The sequence below is a fragment of the Erythranthe guttata genome, chromosome 8 (genome assembly GCF_056151865.1).
Source record: "Erythranthe guttata isolate IM_541 chromosome 8, IM_541, whole genome shotgun sequence".
Lineage (NCBI taxonomy): Eukaryota > Viridiplantae > Streptophyta > Magnoliopsida > Lamiales > Phrymaceae > Erythranthe > Erythranthe guttata.
The window spans coordinates 25,548,106-25,568,574 of NC_142540.1; the positions used below are offsets into that span (position 1 = coordinate 25,548,106).

Genomic DNA, 20,469 nt, shown 5'->3' on the forward strand with positions numbered 1-20,469 from the left:
CTCTCTTAATCGCTTAATTTGTTTTTTGAAATAATATATGATCGATAGTATTTATTTTATTTTAACCCATAATAGTGTTTGTAGCATGGTTTTAAACGTATAATTGACATAATATTTCTTGAGTTAGAAGTATGTAATCCAATGAGATAAACACTATTAAATGATTTTTTTAGTTGTGACATTTGATGATTAATAATGACAAAATAAAAAGATGTGGATATATGGTGCTAGATTTTAATTTATTAAATAATTATATTTATTAGAAGGCGTCCCGTATTTATCAAGTTGCAATATGGAAATACATATAAATGTAATATTATATATTCAGAAGAAAAAAATTAAGAATATTTGAAAATTAAAATCGGACAAACAATCGGAATCATATCGCACGTGTATATATAAGTGAAAACAATTGGAAACATGAATTTTCGGAAGTCGGAATAAAAATACTATATATATAGTTCGTTCCAAAAATCGAATATATATTTTTCTGATCGAAATCGGTAGCCAATTTTGACCCCCTACTAGTGCAGAATATTGAGGGACGAAACCAAATTAATTAATTGCCATAAGAACCATTAATTACTACAACAATGGGGTGTTATGCCTTTTTAATTACCTCGTAACAGTTTTACCACAAACTTTTCATTAATTTCTGCATTAATTAATTAATTAATTAATACATAATGACATTGATACTATAAATAAAGGCCGCTTATCCCTCACATTTAATCAATCAATCCCACAGCATCACTAGATAATTTAATCAATCCATCAGAAAATGGCGTCAGCTGCAAACGGTGTCGTTTTCTTTGTGACACTCACCTCTCTCATATTGTCCAGTTATTCCGCCGGGCGGGAAACCCCAATCCAACCGCCGACCAACTCCGACGAAAAAGGGTGGGGCCCACTCGGAATCAACGGCAGTGGGCCACTCGACTGCCTAACAGCACTCTACAAAATCAAGTCGTGCACTAAGGAGATACTCGAATATTTCGCCACCGGCGCCATTGACATATCGCCGCCGTGCTGTGAAGCCATCTCCGTCATCACCCACAAGTGCTGGCCGTCTTTCCTGGGAACGCTAGGGTTCAGCCAGGACCAGACCTACATTCTCAGGGGTTACTGCGATGCTGTTGCCGCCGCCGCCTACACCACCACCAGGTCCGGCTCGGTTCCGAGCCCGATGGTGGGTCCCAGTAATGGGCCCGTTTCGAGCCCGAACGGGCCGACTCAGAGCCCGTTAGGGCAGCCAGCTTTGTCGCCGGCGAACTAGGCCGTTTCGAGTCCGATGTGGGTCCCACGTTGTGTCAGTTTCGTAATTTGCATGTTTTTTTTCTTCTTGTTTTGCATGGTTATAATTGTCTTGCGTACGTGCATGCATGCATGCATGTAAGGTTTGTCCTTTTGATTAGTTAATTAATTAGGTACTTGTTCTTGAATTCTCTATATCTATTTTATAAACAAATTTTATGAGAGATTGCTATTGGATATCGTTTTTCTTTTTTTTCTAAGATAAGATTAAATAGTTTAATGAAAATAAATTATTTTATCGAATATCGACACATTTAACACAAAAATTCTCAGTAAGCATGATAATAGGAATGTTATTGGGATTTACCAAACATCAAATAAAGAACACTTGCAAATCGTGTTTCATATTAACTGAATAAACAAAAAGAATTTTGTATAAATATATAATCGTTAATCAAACTCTAATGAACAATTAGCTAGTAAGCCTAGTCTTACTAATTAAGTGTGAATTTAATCGTATTGAATTATAATTTTAATTTGAGTTAATTGCAAATACCACTTATGTGAAATCGCGAATTGGCAAATACTCCCTTATGAAAAAAAACTCACCCATGCCTCTCTGTGTAAACAAAGTCAAAGCATCCAGCCCCCTCCGAACAAACTGTGTCTCTCACGCGCTGTTTGTGCGATTTTTACTCCATTTTCACATGTGAATTTTCAGAAATGCCCCCAAGCTCTCTCTCTCTCTCTCTCTCTCTCTCTCTCTCTCTCTCTCTCTCTCTCTCTCTCTCTCTCTCTCTCTCTCTCTCTCTCTCTCTCTCTCTCTCTCTCTCTCTCTCTCTCTCTCTCTCTCTCTCAAGAAGCCACCCTTGTCAGACATGGCCATCTTCAATTCTCTGAGGATTTTGATCAATCATGGCCCGAAAACTTCGAAGAAACGTCTGCTTCCAAAGATGACCGCCGCTGTTGCCGCACGAAGATAATTAAAGAAAACTCATTTTCTGGGCCTCCATTTTCTCCGTTTGATCTCACCACCCACCGTATTCGTGGAGGAAGGCGGCGGTGGTCGGGCATGGAAGAAGAAGATGAAGATTTTTTTTTTCTTTTATATAATTATTATTATTTTTAATATATGTTTTAGTTTGTATTTTTTTAATTATCAACATAAATTTTTATTGTATTTAATAAATATATTTGTTTAATTTTTTTTATTTTTTTTGTTTATTATTATACTAACATATATTTTATTTGTTAAAACACTATTGCTTTTCTAATTGAAAAAAAAACCCTGGGCTTTTTATCTTCTTACTTTTGGTCAACAAGCAAAATGTCCATGGGTGCACTGTGCTTCAAAATAGGTTACACACAGAGGCATGGATGATTTTTTTTATTTTTTTTTACAGGGGGTTATTTTCCAATTCACAATTTCACACGGATGGTATTTGCAGAAAGCTCATTTTAATTTAGACTCTTTAATGAGATGTCTTTAATTGGCTCAAACTAATTAATAGAATTCATTAATTAGTTATTTACTGCATGTTAATTACATCAAGGAATTTAAAAGGTTTTCTTCCTATTTACAATATTTGTACAAGGAAGTACGTTTTTGTTATAGGATAATAAAGTAATAAACTATAAAGATATCTAATTTCTTTTAGGGAAAATTACACTTTTCATCCTTTAAGTTTACACCAATTTTGAATTTGGTCCCTATGTTCACAGAAAACACATTTGATACCCCATGTTTCAATAATTTAACACTTTTGGTCCTTATGTCAATTTACCGTTAGTCTGTCAATTTAGGCAGTGATTGACTTACGCTTGATTCCGTTATTTTTGAAACATAAGGGACCAGAATGTATTTTTTTAACACCAACCAAACATTAATATATATAATTATAACTAAAACATGGATTTATTATTTTATTACAAACACACAATAATTTAAAATTATCTCATAATATCTAATTAATTAGTCACATTTTTTAAGGATTCTAATTTTCTTCCAACGTGATTCCATTTAATAAGAATCATCATTTTGTGCATAGACTCCACACTTGAAGTAATGAGAGGCTCCCCCTCTTCCACTCCCTTCATACTTCAAAACTCCATTAATGTATACCTCCACTCTACTCGCTTCTACGTCGTGAATCACGTTCAATCTGAACCATCGATTGTATATATTTGGCGCAACGACAGGCGCTCGATAGTACGAGAGCGTACCGTTGTACACTCGGAGCATTAGTGTTGTCGCGTGAGGTGGTGCCGACCCGAACACTTGCATGATGCACACTCCGGAAGTGCCACATGGTACGTACCCGTACGCCTCGAATTGCCACACCCCCGACGAATAGTCGTATCCCTACCAAAGACAACGTCCATTCACTTTCATATTAAAACCCTAATAATTATTTTGAAATTTATCGTAAAGAAAATCTATTCGTCTGGAAAAAACGAAAACACTTTACGTAACGTACCTTTACTCGAATCTCGGTACGAGGGTTGGTGTTACTGATGATAGAGTGAGGCTTGTCGGTGTTGAAAACCCACAGTTTGTGAACGCCGTTGTCGAATCTGTAGCGTCGGTTTTCAGGGACGTCGTACGGACGTTGGATCACGAGATTTGATTCGTTCAAATGCTGAGAAACGAACCCTTTTGTGGGATCGGTTATTACCCATCCCACAACAACTTTGTAGTACAAAGTTATAATAATTACCACAAGTAAAATAGAGTGTGGAGAAATATTTGAAGCCATTTAATTGTGTTCTTGGTAATTTTGATTTTGATTTTGTAATAAAATGTAGCAGATCAGACTTATTTATATATACAGATTACAAATTATCCAGTAATTATTAATATAGTATTGCAACTTGCAACTATATCTGCTTTGATAATTATTTTGGTCATTTAATTTATTGGGAATTTTAATTCTAGGACGGCAGAGGGTTCTCCTTCAGTCCTCTTTTTTAAGTTTAATATTATTCAAATTAAATACATTATTATATATTTAAAAAAAAAATCCAAATTCAAATAGCCAGTCATAAGATGACAAAGTTCGAATTTCGAACTTTTATGAGATAAGCCATCTATATATAATATAAAAAGAGGATCTATGCCTTCTTTGAATGACATGTGGCAAATTCCTATGTCATCTTCTCAAATTGCTTAGTTGTCATTAAATTGCTTATGTGTATTAGTAAATTGCTTAGTTGTCATTTTTAGTTTGGTATGTATTTAAGTTGTTTCCTTTTTAACATTTGCACACTCATTTAATCATTACCACATATACATATTTTTTCATTAAGTTTATATTTACAAAAATAAATAAAAAAATATTTACTTAGGTAATTTTCCAAAAAAACGTAATATGCTGATTGTATTTTTTTTTTGAATTATTTTATTTAAATTACAAATTAAAATAATTATGTTAATAAATTTGTGATTTATTTATTTTCATATTGTAATAAATATTTATAATATTTTTTTTATAATTTAGAAAAAAAATTTATCAATGTATTAATAATGTATCACGCTAGAATAAAATAATCATAGACTTTATTAAATGGATTAAACCGGTAATCTATTTGTTAATATATTGTTATATAATGAAATTGAATTATGTGTTACCAGATTTTACAGTATCAATATACTGATTGCCAATCAATTATTTAAATTTCAAATTTTATACAATTTGAATTTCATTTTTTCCTTTTCAAACGTTACCAATATATTTTGCGGATTTACATTTATGAATTTGATCTCTTACTTATTTAAGTTGATTGCTTACAGTGATAATGGAAATGTTATTTAATAATCTTCCTATCAAAATGAAACAAATATATAAAATTAAGCCAACTTAACAAAATTCGGACAAAAAAATCAATAATTGTAATTATATTTATCTATTGTATTAATTACAAGTTAATCAATCACTTCTAGAAATTATAAGATTTTATGTATCTTTCCTTATCAAAAATGGATTCCTTTTTCTGTCAAAAAAATATGTATATATAACTCCCTCAAACAAGAAAAATGGTGTACACCATAACATATATTTTTCCGTAATTTTGTTCATATGTATTGTTTTTAATTTATTTTGTTCGATGCCTATTTATTTTACCAAATAGTTTATGTAACTTTAGTTTGTCGAAATGTTTGCTTATAGATATTTTTTTTTTTTTTTTTTTGTATAGGTGCACGGCTAACATCGTGTGATGAATTGCTGAAAAAACAATATTATAATGTTGTACATCATGCAAGGATTGTGATTTGCGTAAGATTGTAAACGTTTGACAAGTAAAATTGTATGCAATGATAAAAAAAAATATTTTACGTATTTTGTTTTATTTATAACAAAGATTGTAATATTTTAGATTAATATATTTTTTTATATTTAGTATTAGGTCCTTTTGATTTTATTAATTTGGTACTGTTATAAGAATTATAAATTATATTTTTATATATATTCTTTTAACGTTATTACATCCTCATTATATAAAGTGACACATACGAATTGATTTCTCTTTTCCAGATCTTGCAAATTAACTATCCAGATTTTCTAATTCATGAATTCAGTTTCTTACTTATTTAAATTAATTTGTTTTAATTATTTGTGGTTAATATATGGAAAATACCGTACTTTATGTATGTTTGCTTACAAAATGAATATCCGTGTGTGCGTGTGAGTGTGTGCGCGCGTTTTGTTCACTATTAAAAGGAAAAAAAGTTGTTTAATACTCATCAATTCACTACTATATACATATATATCAAATCATTGCAAATTTACCTAATTAATGTTATCAAAAAATTGATAATTGTACTTAAATATAATTTAATTGATAATTTTCAAAAAATATTAGATTATATATACCTTTCCTTAACAACATATGAATTAATTTTTTGTCTCAAAAATAAAATCTATAAATATAATAATCTTTTTCAATATTTTACAAATTATATCGAATTAAATCTATATAATATTTTAAATATGTAAGAATATAAAAGCTAATGTTAAATAGAATTGGATGATTTGTGTTATTTAACAAATTACCATATATTTCGTATGAGATATTCTTCCATGTTCAGATTTCTCCATCTACGGTGCCATAATTTATTTTTTATTATTTAACACATGTTTGTATTAAAAATTCAAAATAAATTTTAATGGTTATTAAATAATATTATTCCTGAATTATATATTGGATACCTTTTATAACAGATCCGTTTTTTGTTTACCTTAACTATACAATAATAAGTAATAACAAAATTATTAGTTTATTAAATTTCCTAATATAGTATATCATTTTGTATAAAAAGTTTCGCAAATTCATCGGCAAATTAATGCAAAAGGAATTAGAATTATTTTTTTGTTGGCACCGTTAACTCTAATCTTTTGCACGATAAAATGGTTCGATAATTATCCTCTGAAAGTAAGTAATTAGTGTTCACATTTTTCTGATTTAAACCAATTAGTCGAAAACTACAAGTAAATTAAAAACCACTTTGTATCAACATCATAAAAGACACTTTGTGGATTGAATAATTAAACACACAAATTGTTTGTAGTGTGATTTTTGCATGTGTAGTTAGGACTGTGTGGTTTTTAACACTAAGGCCCCGTTTGGTTGGCAAGATAAGATTAAATAATTTAATGAGACCCAATTATTTTATTGGAGCTTGAAACGTCCAACAAAAAAAACTTATTAGAAGGCAAGATTATATAATTTTGGCGGGTCGACCCAGCAATTTATTGAGGATACCAAACATCAAATTAAGTCCAACTATTTAGTTAACCATGGCTTATCTTGGCAACCAAACGGGGCCTTAATGTATTATTTTAGTATTGTTTAACGTATGTAATTTTAGTACTATTTAATGGATATCAACATCATAAAAGATGAAAATTGAAAACCACTTTGTATCAAACATGTTGATACATGTATAAATTATTTATCAAATTAATTTCATATGAAAATATAAAAATATAGTTTAAATCACATTGTATAAACATTAAAGGCTATAATATAAAATATTTACGGATAACAACTAATTTTGCAATTATATTAAATGAACATTAATTACCTTTTTTTTTTCTTTTTTATTATATAATTAAGTGTTGTTGTTTTTATTTATTTTATACATGTTTTTTGTATTATTTATCTAATAATTCAAGTAAATGATACTAAAGATGCAAGATCCAATAGTATGCAAATTCATAGAGAGTCAGAGACGATAGGTAAACAATTATTAATTTATCGTTCATTCACTCGACAAATCCCATATTTCTAATATCTTCGAATTCCAAGCTAGACAGAGGGCTGAAATTCGAGTTAAGCATGTTGGTTATCTTCACATATCCTATGAGATCACCGATCATATCAAATAATTTATTTCTATCCAATATTACAAATGGTTATGATCAATCAATCTTTTACTCAGATCACTCATTATATCAAATAATTTAATTATTAGATATTACAAATGGTTATGATCAATCAATATTTTACTGAAATATATATCTTTCATGATAATTATGTCGTATACAAAAATTTTATTATATAGATTTTCGAAAAACATGTATTTACAACATTAAATTATATATTTAATAATTATATTTGAGTTGCAGTGTCTGATAATTTCTTACCTGAAAAGGCGTTGCAAAAGAATTTCGAAAAACAGGTTTTACAACATTAGTATTAGTATTATCATCAATATCAATATTTGTATCAATACTAATATTAGTATCGGTATCAGTGTCCGTATTAGTGTCAATATCACTATTAGTATCGGTATCAACATGAACATTAGCAGTAATATTATTGTATTAGTATTAGTATTAGTATTAGTATTAGTATTAGTATTAGTATTAGTATTAGTATTAGTATTAGTATTATTATTATTATTAGTAGTAGTAGTAGTAGTAGTAGTAGTAGTAGTAGTAGTAGTAGTAGTAGTAGTAGTAGTAGTATTAGTATCTGTATATGTATCAATATCAACATTAGTGTATTACTATTATTAGTATTAGTAGTAGTATCAATATTAATTAGTAGTAGTATCACTATGAGTATCCGTATGAGTATTAGTATTAGTAGTAGTATCAGTATCAATATCAGTATCTATATGATTATATGTATCAACATTAGCATTAACATTAGTATTAGTGTATTTATATTAACATTATCATTAGCATTAGTGTATTAGTATTAGTGTGTAAGTATTTGTATTTGTATTAGTATTAATGTTAGTATTAGAATTAATATAAGTACATATTAGTATTACTATTAGTATTTGTATTACTATTAGTATTTGTATTAGTATTAGTATTCATATTAGTATTAGCATTAGTATTAGTATTGGTAGTACGTAGTATGAGTATGAGTATGAGTATGAGTATGAGTATTAGTATGAATCTTAGTATGAGTATGAGTATTTGTATTAGTATTAGTATTAGTATTAGTATTAGTATTAGTATTAGTATTAGTATTAGCATTAGTATTAGTATTAGTATTAGTATTAGTATTAGTATTAGTATTAGTATTAGTATTAGTATTAGTATTAGTATTAGTATTAGTAATAGTATTAGTATTAGTATTAGTATTAGTATTAGTATTAATATTAGTATTAGTATTAGTATTAGTAGTAGTAGTAGTAGTAGTATCATTAGTAGTATCAGTTTATGTATCAGTTGATACTATCAGTATCGGTATATGTATCAGTATCAATGATGCATCAACATTAACATTAATATTACTATTAGGTCCCATTTGGTTGGCAATATTAAATTAGCCAAGATAAGATTAAATAATCTAATAAGACCCAATTTTATTGGAGCTTGAAATCTCCAATAAAAAAAACTCATTAGAATGAAAGATAAGCCAAGATAATAAGGCAAGATAAGCCATGATTATATAATTTTGCCTGGTCGACCCGGTAATTTATTGAGGATACCAAACATCAAATTAAGTCCAACTATTTAGTTAATCATGGCTTACTTGGCAAACAAACGGGGTCTTACTGTATCAGTATTAACATTAATATTAGTTTAATTAATATTAGTATTAGTATTAATATTAGTATTAATATTAGTATTAGTATTAGTATTAATATCAGTATTAGTATCAATATTAGTATCAGTATCATTATCCGTATAAGCATTTATATTAATATTAGTATAAATATTAATATTAGTCTTAGTATCTTTTATTTCGTTGATTTTTTAGATTAATTCATTTTAATATTTGAATTCATCCCCGTGCATCGCACGGGTGAAATACTAGTATATAGTGGTTTAATAATCACTCGATTATAGTCCTAATTAATATTTTAATGACATCATAATTTTTAATTGAAATTATTGATGTTTTCTTGGACCGTGAGTCCGTGACTTTTGACTTTGCAAAGATTTGACCTGCCCACCTAGTATTTTGTGTTTGTCCCATGTTTTCATGTCTTAATAATTTATTTAGGCAATTGTTTAGAATTATAATTAAACTTAGAAGAATTTAATCAAAGTTTAGTTAAATATTGTCCCGCATTGTATGACCTAATTTGTAGCGCAAAAAACTCTTGTGTCGTCTGATCTAAGTTCGAACACTATTGCCAATACTTTCTATGTCGAGCTGACACATGTTAACGTAAGTGTAAAGTTATTGCACAAGGTCCGATATATTTCACATTTTCAAATTTTTATATACAATCGAATATCATCATTACTATTACATATATAACTACAAATAAATCTCAAAAATAAGATGTCGTATTATTACGAATATTTATAAATAATGTAATTCCGAGTCCAATCTATTTTGAAAATCATATCAAACGAGGTCGAAGTCGGGGATTAGGCAAGGCAAGGACATATGAGAGGAAAGTTTCGTTTTAAAAAAAAGCCGTTGCAGAAATTCTTGCATGGAGTTCGAACATTCTAGCAATAAATTGCAAAGGACAAAAAAGTATGTCGAAGATATTAACCACGGTATAGGCATTTTTATATCTTAAAATAAACGTTAGTATCGTAATCGAAGATCATAAATATGGAACTTAGTTCCTTAGTTTGTGCTCAAGACAAACAAAAAAAAATAATGTAACAAAGCGCCAAACCAACTGCTTTAAGGAATGGCCCCTTAAACAAGAAACCATTTGCATGCAATTATGTGAAGAAGAAAAGGAAAATCGAGGGCGAATCATCGTCTCCCTTGAAAGTTGCTTTTGTTCTTTGCAAAGAAGGTATTCTTCGGTTTGGGGATCTGATGAATATCCATCACTTGTATTTTCCTTTGCTTTTTGGCTTCACGAAAGTAAACAAACAACAGGCCATCGGTATAAAAGCCAATCGAACGAAAGAAGCTACTAACGATAGTAATAAATAAATTAAATAATAAAAATAAAAAATAGCAATACCGTTCTGAGCTTCTTGGTAGTTCTCATGAAGCCGTTTTCTAGCTGAATTCAGCCTCTCGTCGTCTACAACAGTTTCCCTTGTTGGTCTCTGCAAAATTCGAATTCATTATCAAGACATAAGCAATCACATTACGGCTACATTTTCAAACCCAATCTCAACGAACAAATATTTTTATCACAAAAATTGGGTAAATTCGAAATGGTGGGCAATTATCCACTACAATTCTTGTCTGCTGAATGGCACCAATCTTATTCTTGTGACGTGTGTGTGTGTGCGCGTGTGTTGTAAGGCCATTTGAACTACAAATCTTTTTTGACTACATAAATGAGTAAAGCACATCATCAAAGTAGACAGATTAAGGCTATGAATCCACATATATACATACCCTAATGCATTTGTATGGGGAGGGAAGAAAAATTCAGTTAAAAGATCTGAAATCTACTGTAGCTTTAAAATTATCAGAAAATCAATAACGTATTGTTATGGATTTGAAATTTATTACCTCTAAAGATATCCTTCAATCCAAACACAACCAAATAGTTTTACACAAGTATAAACCACACAGAGAAGTATGCATTGTGTACGTGTTGAAAGAGTTCGTACATTAGGTGGAGGAGCAGAAACAGGCTTAGGAGCTGATTGAGGTTGTTTTAATGGTTTCGAAGGAGCTTCTCTTCGAGGTGCAGATTGAGGTAGTTTAGGCTTCGTTTCATGTTCTGCATAATTCCTTTCTGCACTAGAACTCCCATCTAATAAAAGATAACCAGAATATCGACAAAATTAATCTAATGCCAACAAAGAACATGGCCACAGAATAGCCACCACATGTTATTCATAATCAAGATTCAAAACTCACTCCGTGGATTTGGCGAGTATCCAAAATCCGGCACCTGCATAAACGAGAGGTTCAGAAGCTTTACAGAAGGAAGAAAAGAAAAACAGTATTTCGAAGCCAATTTTCTCTTATTCTTTCTGCATCCTTTTCGTTTCCTTTTTTTTCACCAAATAACTAATTTAATCGAACGGGAACAGCTATGAATTCACCTGGTGATGGCCATTTTGGTGATTTCTGTGCATGTTCTGCTGAGGTGAGTCCACATCAGCTGCCATCACCATCACCATCATCAATATTAAAAACATGAATATCTTCTCTTCTTCAACTTACATATTATATTCATTCTCACTTAAAGAAGAAACTAACTACTTTTTAGCTACAAAGAGGAAACTTTCTACTTTAAGAACACCGAACAAAAATTACCAATGAGGTCCGAAGCCGATTGTGGTTGGTTCACCTTCACCCATTCGTCCACCGTCTCTTTCCATTTTCTGCATTCGAATTCAATACCAAAAACAAAATCAATTGAAATGCTTACATAAAACACTTAACAATTTACAGAGCTGCATTTGAGGGTTGAGCTGCAAAACCTGACGAGCTGCTTAACCAATCCACGAACTTCGTTCGATTGATGCTTCCTTAATCGATTCACATGTCTTCCAATGTCGGTTTCCTGCAAAATACATTCATCGATTTAAATACTTCTGAATTAAAAAGGTTTTTCTGTTTTTATTCAATCAGATAAAATTAAGGTTCACTACCTTCAGAGCTTGGAAAGTGATATCCATATCTGACAAAGTCTGAAGCAACTCCACCACAGAATCATCACTCTAAACACCAACCAACAGGGGAAAATTTTCAATAATAAAACAAAATACTAAATTAAATGACAAAAATTAAAATACAAAAAATAAAAATAAAAATTGAAAACCTGGTGTGGATCTTCAAGCTGCTCTTTGATGCCGAGAATCGTGCTCTGTTCATCATCAAACAAGCCGGCGAACGGATCCAATTCCTCTTCGCCGTCTCCGTCGCTAAAAGTCCGGTGGTTTGACTCCGGAGTCAACGGAGGACTCTTACTAAAATCCTCGTTCAAATTCCGATTGGTTTTACCATCATCGGCGGCGAGTTTCTTATTGCTGTCGTGGCGGTCGTCTTTATCGTCAACATCTTCGCTACTGTTAATAACAATATTACTATTATTATTAATCCGATTGCAGAGGCGGTGGTCCTGGCCGCCGTCGTCGTTGATTCCGCCGCCGCAGTTGTGACACAGCTGCTCGGCGGGGGCGTATAGAGACTCGACGATTCCGTCTCTCCGGCGGCGCAACTCGTCGCCGTAGTCCGAGCCGGCGACTCTAATCGCCGCGTCAATCACATCCCAAATTCCAACTCCCGATCCCGATAAAATAGCCCGAAATTCATCCGAATCCATGGAAAAAAAAAAAAAAAAAAAAAAAACTCTCCTTCCAATCTGTTGATTGGCTCGGAAGAGGAAAATCAAATAAAATCAAAAAATAAAAAATCAAAAAAAATAAAAACCACCGGCAATGAATGCAATATTGCGAGGGTTACATCAGCGAATCTATGGAATTCGGGAGCGCACGTGCAAAACGACACCGTATAATCTGTTTTTTTTTTTCTTTCTCTCTCTAGGTAATGAATGAAAATCAGATCTGATAATTTTTCTCTGATCAGACAGACCAGAGGCGCAAAGGAGGACGACAAATAAGATATTTAATTTATATTCTATTTTATTTTTATATATGAAATTACTAAAAGGGGTATAGAATTTGGGGAAATTTACTGACTTGAGTTGGGGGTATTATGGTATATATTCCGCCAATAATGTGAGGGCATCTTATGGAATAAAACTTTTTATTCTTTCTTATTACTTCTATTTTGTTTTTTTTGTACTTATTTATTATTTTATAAGAAGCACTAATTGGGTGCTTGTCTTCTCAATTTTGACTAATTTTGTGGTTTGTATATGTGGATTTATTCACTTTATTAAATTATTTAAAATAGTTTTTTTTATTAATTTTTTACACGTGTTAAATTATTTTTTCTAGTAATGCTCGAATTCGAGTGACGCGTTCACATCTTATTAAAGATACATGTGTTCGAACTTGCTTTGTTAGGCTAATAAATTGAGCTCAAAGAGCTTTCAGTGGTCGATCTTGAATCGAGTATAAAATAATTTGATTGGTTTCAACCATAATTGTACATCAAGGTTACTGTTCGCATACGCGTGTGTAATTTATATATAGATCTACCGTGTAAAATTGTAAATAGTGTATCTAATAGTGTAAAAATAGTGTTGAATTTGGTCCTAATTTTTGTTATTGAAACATTTATTTAACGATTAAGAAAAACTCAACTTGATTTATTACATCATTAATAAAAAAGAAAAGTTACAATTCTCAATGGTTTTATGACTAGCATTGACCATCACCATCACTATATAAAAGACTAGCTGTTACATAATAATACTTCTAGTTTTCTTCTGGTGGCGACTACGTAAAAAACGATAATCTAATATTTCGCCAAATTAATAGATTTTTTAGTTATGATTGTATTAATTTAAAGAGATTTAACTATATATTACTAATTTTCATTAGATAGAAGATGCAATCATTTAAGAGAGAGACATGCTCAAACCCAAGTGCAATGTATTAATTTAGGGTAAATTACAAACACCCCCTGATGTATGGTCAAATTACAAAAAAACCCCTCTTGTTTGGATAATTACATCTACCCCCCTCAACTATGTTTTTTTCTTACCTTTATCGTGCCAAATTCAACATAGTCATCTAGATTCGTGAAATGTGCTCTAGTTTGTACTCTTTGTGTAAAAAATACAGTTTCTGATGCACCACAAACTGATATATACAAGCTAAAAATCACATATTATGGTCATCTTGCTTCATAATGTAGAGTTTGAATGGGATAAAACGGGTACAAAAGTGATAATATTCCATATAATCTCGAAGATTCCACTAAATTTGATGAGTTGAGGGGTTGTTGTAATTATCCAAACAAGAGGGGTGTTTTTGTAATTTGGTCATACCTAGGGGGTGTTTGTAATTTACCCATTAATTTAACAATGGCAATTTTTAGTCATAGAAAATTCGACTCCAAGTGTGTAATAAACCGCAACGAAGTAATTTTCCGATAGACGAATAGAGAAAAAGATAATTCGTCCCGGTTATTGATCTGACGAAATTTGAACGTTCGAATTCACACAAAGGAATCCACAAACGTGTCCAAAAAAATCAGGCTTTTTTTCCACATTTTCCACGAATCATATAATACCATGACAACATCTTTAAATCCTCCAAAAACTTCTGCAAATCCTCAAAATTCAACAGGAAATCACCCGCCGTTCTTCCAGAAACTACTAGAACTAAATGCCAGCTAAAAATAAATAAATTAATAAGATCAACTTATTCGACCGATATATAAAAATTCATCCCAATACACGGGAATCGAGTGATTTATCACTAGTCTTCTTCAAGCTACCCAATATACCATCAACGAGTGCGTCTTTGCTACCATCACCCTGCTGTTCCGTCACAAACGAATAGCTTTTAACCGGCTTATTCGTTTTCCGTGCAGGCTTCACAGCTGGAGAGACGCTTGGTGTTGTACCCTCAGCTACTTTTGTTGTACTCTTCGATTTCTCCTCTTTCCCTCCATGCCACGAATCAAGAATCTGCAACAAAGAACTCTCCTCTTCTGATTTAGACTTTGCTCCATTTTCCGGTTTTTCTTCATCCGAATCGGAGAAGAATTCATCCTCTTTTAAAGGTTCATACCCGATTCCCGTTTTTTTGCCTTTCTTATCGACAGCCTTCGAATCAATCTTCGTTTTCGTGGGGCCCACCTTGTTAACTGGACCCAGTTCATCCCAAGAAGAGTCGCTGTCATCATTTTTTAGGTCAGGAATCTTGAATTCTCCGGCCGGAAGAATTAAATTAGACTCGATTTTCATGCGAGGCATTATCTGCAAAAGATTCACCAGCTTTTCGTATCCAAGCTTCTGCAAATCGAGTGCGTAGCCTTTTTTTTCGAGGAATAATTTCCGAAATGCCCCCATGTTAAATCCTTCCGGATATTCCTTCACAATATAATCCACAAGATTCTGACAATCGGCCAATAGCTCGCTTTTGGTCTTGCTCGAGGACTCTTTATGAGTTGGGTTTTGGAGTTTTCTCTCTCCAAATTCCGGTACATTTGGCTGCTTATCGGAGAAGATTTGACTCAGCCCGTTTGGAGAAGGAATATTCTTTGGATCTTTTTCGGTGGGGCGAGTGAGTTTGAAAGGAAATGTTTGAGCGTTGCATTCTTTCAGCCATTTCTTGTTGGAGATCAATAAGTCAACCAGGCGAAGAAGATCGCTCTCGTAAAGAGATCGCAAAAATGGGGGTCCCTCGTTTTTAAATTTCTGCATCAGATGCACCCTGAAATGAAATGAATAAAATAATCATCGATAACTCGTTCTGACAGATATAACATAGAATTGATCCGTTCAATAATAGTCAACCCACTCGAACAAAATTAGCTGATCAAGAATCAAGTCTTCACTTGGAAGAAAAAAAAAACTCGAAATCGACTAATTAAAGATTTAAGAGACATAAGAAATTGAATACAGTCACACACACACACACACACACACACACACACACACACATATATACATATATATATCACAATAAAGATTCATAAGTTGTGCCACCCTTGACCGATTTTTTTTTTCTCATTTAAACAAAGAAGAGCCATAAACGAAAAAGAAATATAGCACAAAGGGAGCTCTACTTAATGAACAAATTGTAACATAATAACGAAAAAAGAATACCTGTTCCTTGACTGAGAAAAACAAGCCGAACCTTGTGGTGAGTCAACAAACGACTCCATTTCATTCCAAAAGGACTCTTCCGAAAAAATATCAACCTGCTTACCATTAACCCTCACCCGATCTTCCATTTCACCATTTTTTCCGACTTTATAATCAACCGCTCGCGAGTTCCAAGACTTAAACCTAGCAATATTACCATCAATCAAAGCCTCGTGACTCGACGGCGAAAATAAAGCTGGAAACATATATTCAGAAGATTCGCATAATACCGGACTTTTTTCCGTTTTTTTCGTTTTTGCCATGATTTCCACTTTTTCATTTCCACTCAATGCTTTATCTTGATTCACACAGTTCTTATCAGTATTATTAGCATCTCCACTTCCAAACCACTTCATCCATATCTTTCTGAAGATCCCAATATCCGAACTAGAATCACGATCATTAGGAACAACTATTTGATTCTCTTTCTTTTCAACAGAATCTTTCGTTTCAACTAGTGGAGAGGCTGCCTCGACTTTCTGTTCTTGCTCCTCCAATTTCACCTTTCCTTTATTAACCTCTCGTATCTCTTCCTTGTTCCTCTTTGGAGAGGGTTCTTTTCCCTGATCCCCTTTTTCGGAATCTTGGATATTTTTCACGCAAGATTCCATTTTTATCTCGTTCTGCTTCACTTCCTGCGGGATCCGTTTCAGTTCTTGAAGTGGAGGCACAGTTGACTTTTCAGTTACATCGTTTGTTTTAGCAACTTCAGCTGGGACCGATTCATCGAGAATTTTACTGCCAACACCTTGCACGAAAAACTGGCCGTCACTCACCGAACGAAGCTTCAAAACACTCGGCATGGCCAACAGAAAACGAGAGAATTTTTTATACCCGTAGAAATCTTTGTCGATGACCAAATCAGCCTTGTTCAATTCCGCACGAAGATGTACGATCGAAATCCCATCTGGATGAGGATTGAGAATCTGACGAATATGTTTCATGACCGCCTTTGGTATCGGCCGAATCTTGGAATCTGCTGCTAGCTCAGCAGATTCTTCTGCAGCAGGCCCACATGAAGATTGTTCGATAATCGCAAAAGGGTCCTCGAGAGGGGCCTTGTGGTGGCCGTACCAAGAATTGTAGGGCCCGTCTGGTGGCTGGTTGAAGAGCTTTCCGGAAAGATTCTCTCCCTTGAGCAGAGAACTCCATTGCCACATAATAGTGGCGGCACTGCATAGTACGCTTGGAGCACTGTCTGGACTCGCGAGTAAGATGTTGTAGTTATTCATTCTCAGGCGGTGTAAAACTCCGGCAAAATCTCTGTCGCCGGAGATTAGGAAGAGGTGTGCTGGTGGTGGATTTTGCGACACCCAATACATTAGGTCCACGAGAAGAGATCTATCAGCGCTGTTTTTGCCACCTAAATTTGGAAAAAAAAAACAACTAACCATGCTAAAATTAAGTAGGAGATGTAAACTAAAATTTAACTATTTTCGAGATAAAAGTAAAACCCCATAAACAAGTATTACGACATATCGGCTGAAATTTTGGAACCTCAGGCACTATACTCCAACAATCGATCGTTCTTTTTTTCGTCGCTAATTACAGCGACACTATCGACGGATGAAAAGATTTATCACTTCAATTTTTGCTACGCATCATAAATCACGAAAGCTCATCAAACGCCATTTTCGAAATTCGACTGTCTTACAATTAAATAAAACTAAAATCTTCAAACTGCCGATAACAAAAATCAACAAAATAGCAAATTCCCACCAATTAAATCACCAATCTCTAAACCATAATTATTAAACCCCAAAACAAAACAATTGAATTCGAAGAACAGAACAAATAGATATATAAAAATGTATGTATATATATTCTACCAGAAGGGACATGGCTGAAATTGATGCCAGTAGAAGAAAGAGCTTCCTGATTAGTCCTTGAAATCTGCATGACGTCACCAAACGCCGTGATCTGAACGGGGCCCTTCATCCCATTAGCCCTAACGGCGTTAGTGATGCACTGCGACACCCTGAACGCATTTGTGTTCAACGGCAAATTGCAGTTCTCGAAATCCCACCAGACCGACACCCTCACGGCGCGGCTGTCCTCGTCGTGGCGGCTCCGGTGGAAGCCGGAGCCGGGATTTTGCTGGGGTTGCGTGGAGAAGGCTAAAATTTGGGAATTACTGATTATTTTGTGGTTAACGGTGGTGAAGAGGGAGAGCTTGAAAATGGGTCTTGGAGAAATGGGTTTCATTTTGGTGATCGTGGGAAGGGAAACGGGTTGAGATTTTAGGGTCGGGTCATTTGGTCGGGTTGAAATAGGACTCCATGAAAGGAGGTTTCAATGGAGTTTTGCAAGGGTTTTGGGTTGGGGGAGCTAAAACCCTTTCTAGAAGGCACAAAAGAAAATTAATTTAATTTTTTTTTTAAGGTAAATTATAAGTTATGGTCAAATTACAAAAAAACCCCTCATGTTTGGGTAATTACGACGCCCCTCAACTGTAAATTTTTTTACACGTCCACCCTTACGGTTTTAAATTTATTGGGATTTTCGAGATTATATGGATTATTATCACTTGTGTACATGATTTATCCTATTCGAACTCCACATTTTGAAGCAAGATGATCATAACATGTGTTTTTAAGCTTGTATATATCAGACTGTGGTGCACCAGAAACTGTATTTTTATACAAAACGAGTACAATCTAGACCACATTTGACGAAATTTAGATGATTATGTTGAATTTGACACCATAAGTGGGGGTGGTTTAAGAAAAAATCATAGTTGATGGGGTAAATGTAATTATCCAAACAAAAGAATTTTTTTCGTAAATTGACCACACCTTCAGGGGGTCGTTGTAATTTACCCCCTTCTTTCATGTTTTTCAATTTTAGAGGTTAAATGTGGTGTGTGTGTTAAATTTTCAAATTTGTTTACTTGCGGAAGGGGAAAAAATTGGATGGATCAGATCGCAATTAGCATTTTCGGAATTTGTCTAAGAATTTGTTTAATGTCTTTTTAAAAGTGAGAAATTAATTTTAATTGCGTTCCGATATGTTTTTTTTTTTGGAAATGTCATTAATCTAAATTCGTAAATAAACAAAAAAATAACTTGTTTCAAAATAAATCTATTTCGTTTTTAAGATCGAAATTATACGTGTGTTTATATATATATATATATATATACTTTGATATCCGATTTGTTTTTAATTTCTGATTTATTTTCAACAATCACACTTATAATATTATTATGAATTTGATATATTATATACTAATAAAGAAATAGATTTGTTTAGTTTTCGCCAATTTTGATGGAAAATATTCCGATTGTGGAGTATTTTTTTTCCAATTATGAAAATTCGATTTGTTTTCTCCTTATTTTGTATTTATGTTTGAATTTTTTTTGAAAATATCCCAATTTGTTTTCTCCTTATGTCGAAACCGGACGGATGATATCGAAATTAGTAGTTTTGAAAGTGTTAATTTCGATACCATCCGTCCGATTTCGACTTCTATAAATGATAGTAAACTATCCACTATAGTCCAAACTATACGGCCTACTGGGCTAACATTAGTAAATATTGGAAGGCCCAATTTGAGAAAATACTAATAAATAACAAAAGCTCAACCAGGCCCGTTTGGAGTGAATTATAAAACATTTTTATATTGGTTTATTTATGGATTAATTAATTAATTAATAATAATAATAATAATAATAATAATAATAATAATAATAATAATAATAATAATAATAATAATAATAATAATAATAATAATAATAATAATAATAATAATAATAATAATAATAATAATAATAATAATAATAATAATAATAATAATAATAATAATAATAATAATAATAATAATAATAATAATAATAATAATAATAATAATAATAATAATAATAATAATAATAATAATAATAATAATAATAATAATAATAATAATAATAATAATAATAATAATAATAATAATAATAATAATAATAATAATAATAATAATAATAATAATAATAATAATAATAATAATAATAATAATAATAATAATAATAATAATAATAATAATAATAATAATAATAATAATAATAATAATAATAATAATAATAATAATAATAATAATAATAATAATA

At 32.0% G+C, this 20,469-nt stretch overlaps 3 protein-coding genes across 3 annotated transcripts; all 3 read right to left on the minus strand.

Moving 5' to 3' along the window:
- Positions 1–3,084: 3,084 nt before the first annotated feature.
- On the minus strand, positions 3,085–4,040 carry LOC105965059 (citrate-binding protein). The gene is made up of 2 exons (XM_012989567.2): positions 3,732–4,040; positions 3,085–3,616 (listed from the first exon to the last, which is right to left on the minus strand). Exons 1-2 carry the CDS (start codon positions 4,008–4,010, stop codon positions 3,275–3,277), a joined length of 621 nt encoding a protein of 206 aa, XP_012845021.2. The 5' UTR covers positions 4,011–4,040; the 3' UTR covers positions 3,085–3,274.
- Positions 4,041–10,209: 6,169 nt separating this feature from the next.
- Positions 10,210–13,246, minus strand: LOC105965238 (putative mediator of RNA polymerase II transcription subunit 26c). The gene is made up of 9 exons (XM_012989770.2): positions 12,422–13,246; positions 12,252–12,320; positions 12,081–12,163; positions 11,914–11,981; positions 11,700–11,758; positions 11,512–11,545; positions 11,259–11,404; positions 10,655–10,742; positions 10,210–10,541 (listed from the first exon to the last, which is right to left on the minus strand). The coding sequence occupies exons 1-9, from the start codon at positions 12,923–12,925 to the stop codon at positions 10,438–10,440; spliced, it is 1,155 nt and encodes a 384-aa protein (XP_012845224.2). The 5' UTR covers positions 12,926–13,246; the 3' UTR covers positions 10,210–10,437.
- Positions 13,247–14,753: 1,507 nt separating this feature from the next.
- LOC105965239 (uncharacterized) lies at positions 14,754–18,794 on the minus strand. Its single transcript, XM_088822566.1, has 3 exons — positions 18,217–18,794; positions 16,349–17,750; positions 14,754–15,953 (listed from the first exon to the last, which is right to left on the minus strand). The coding sequence occupies exons 1-3, from the start codon at positions 18,590–18,592 to the stop codon at positions 14,960–14,962; spliced, it is 2,772 nt and encodes a 923-aa protein (XP_088678692.1). The 5' UTR covers positions 18,593–18,794; the 3' UTR covers positions 14,754–14,959.
- Between the last annotated feature and the right edge of the window lie 1,675 nt (positions 18,795–20,469).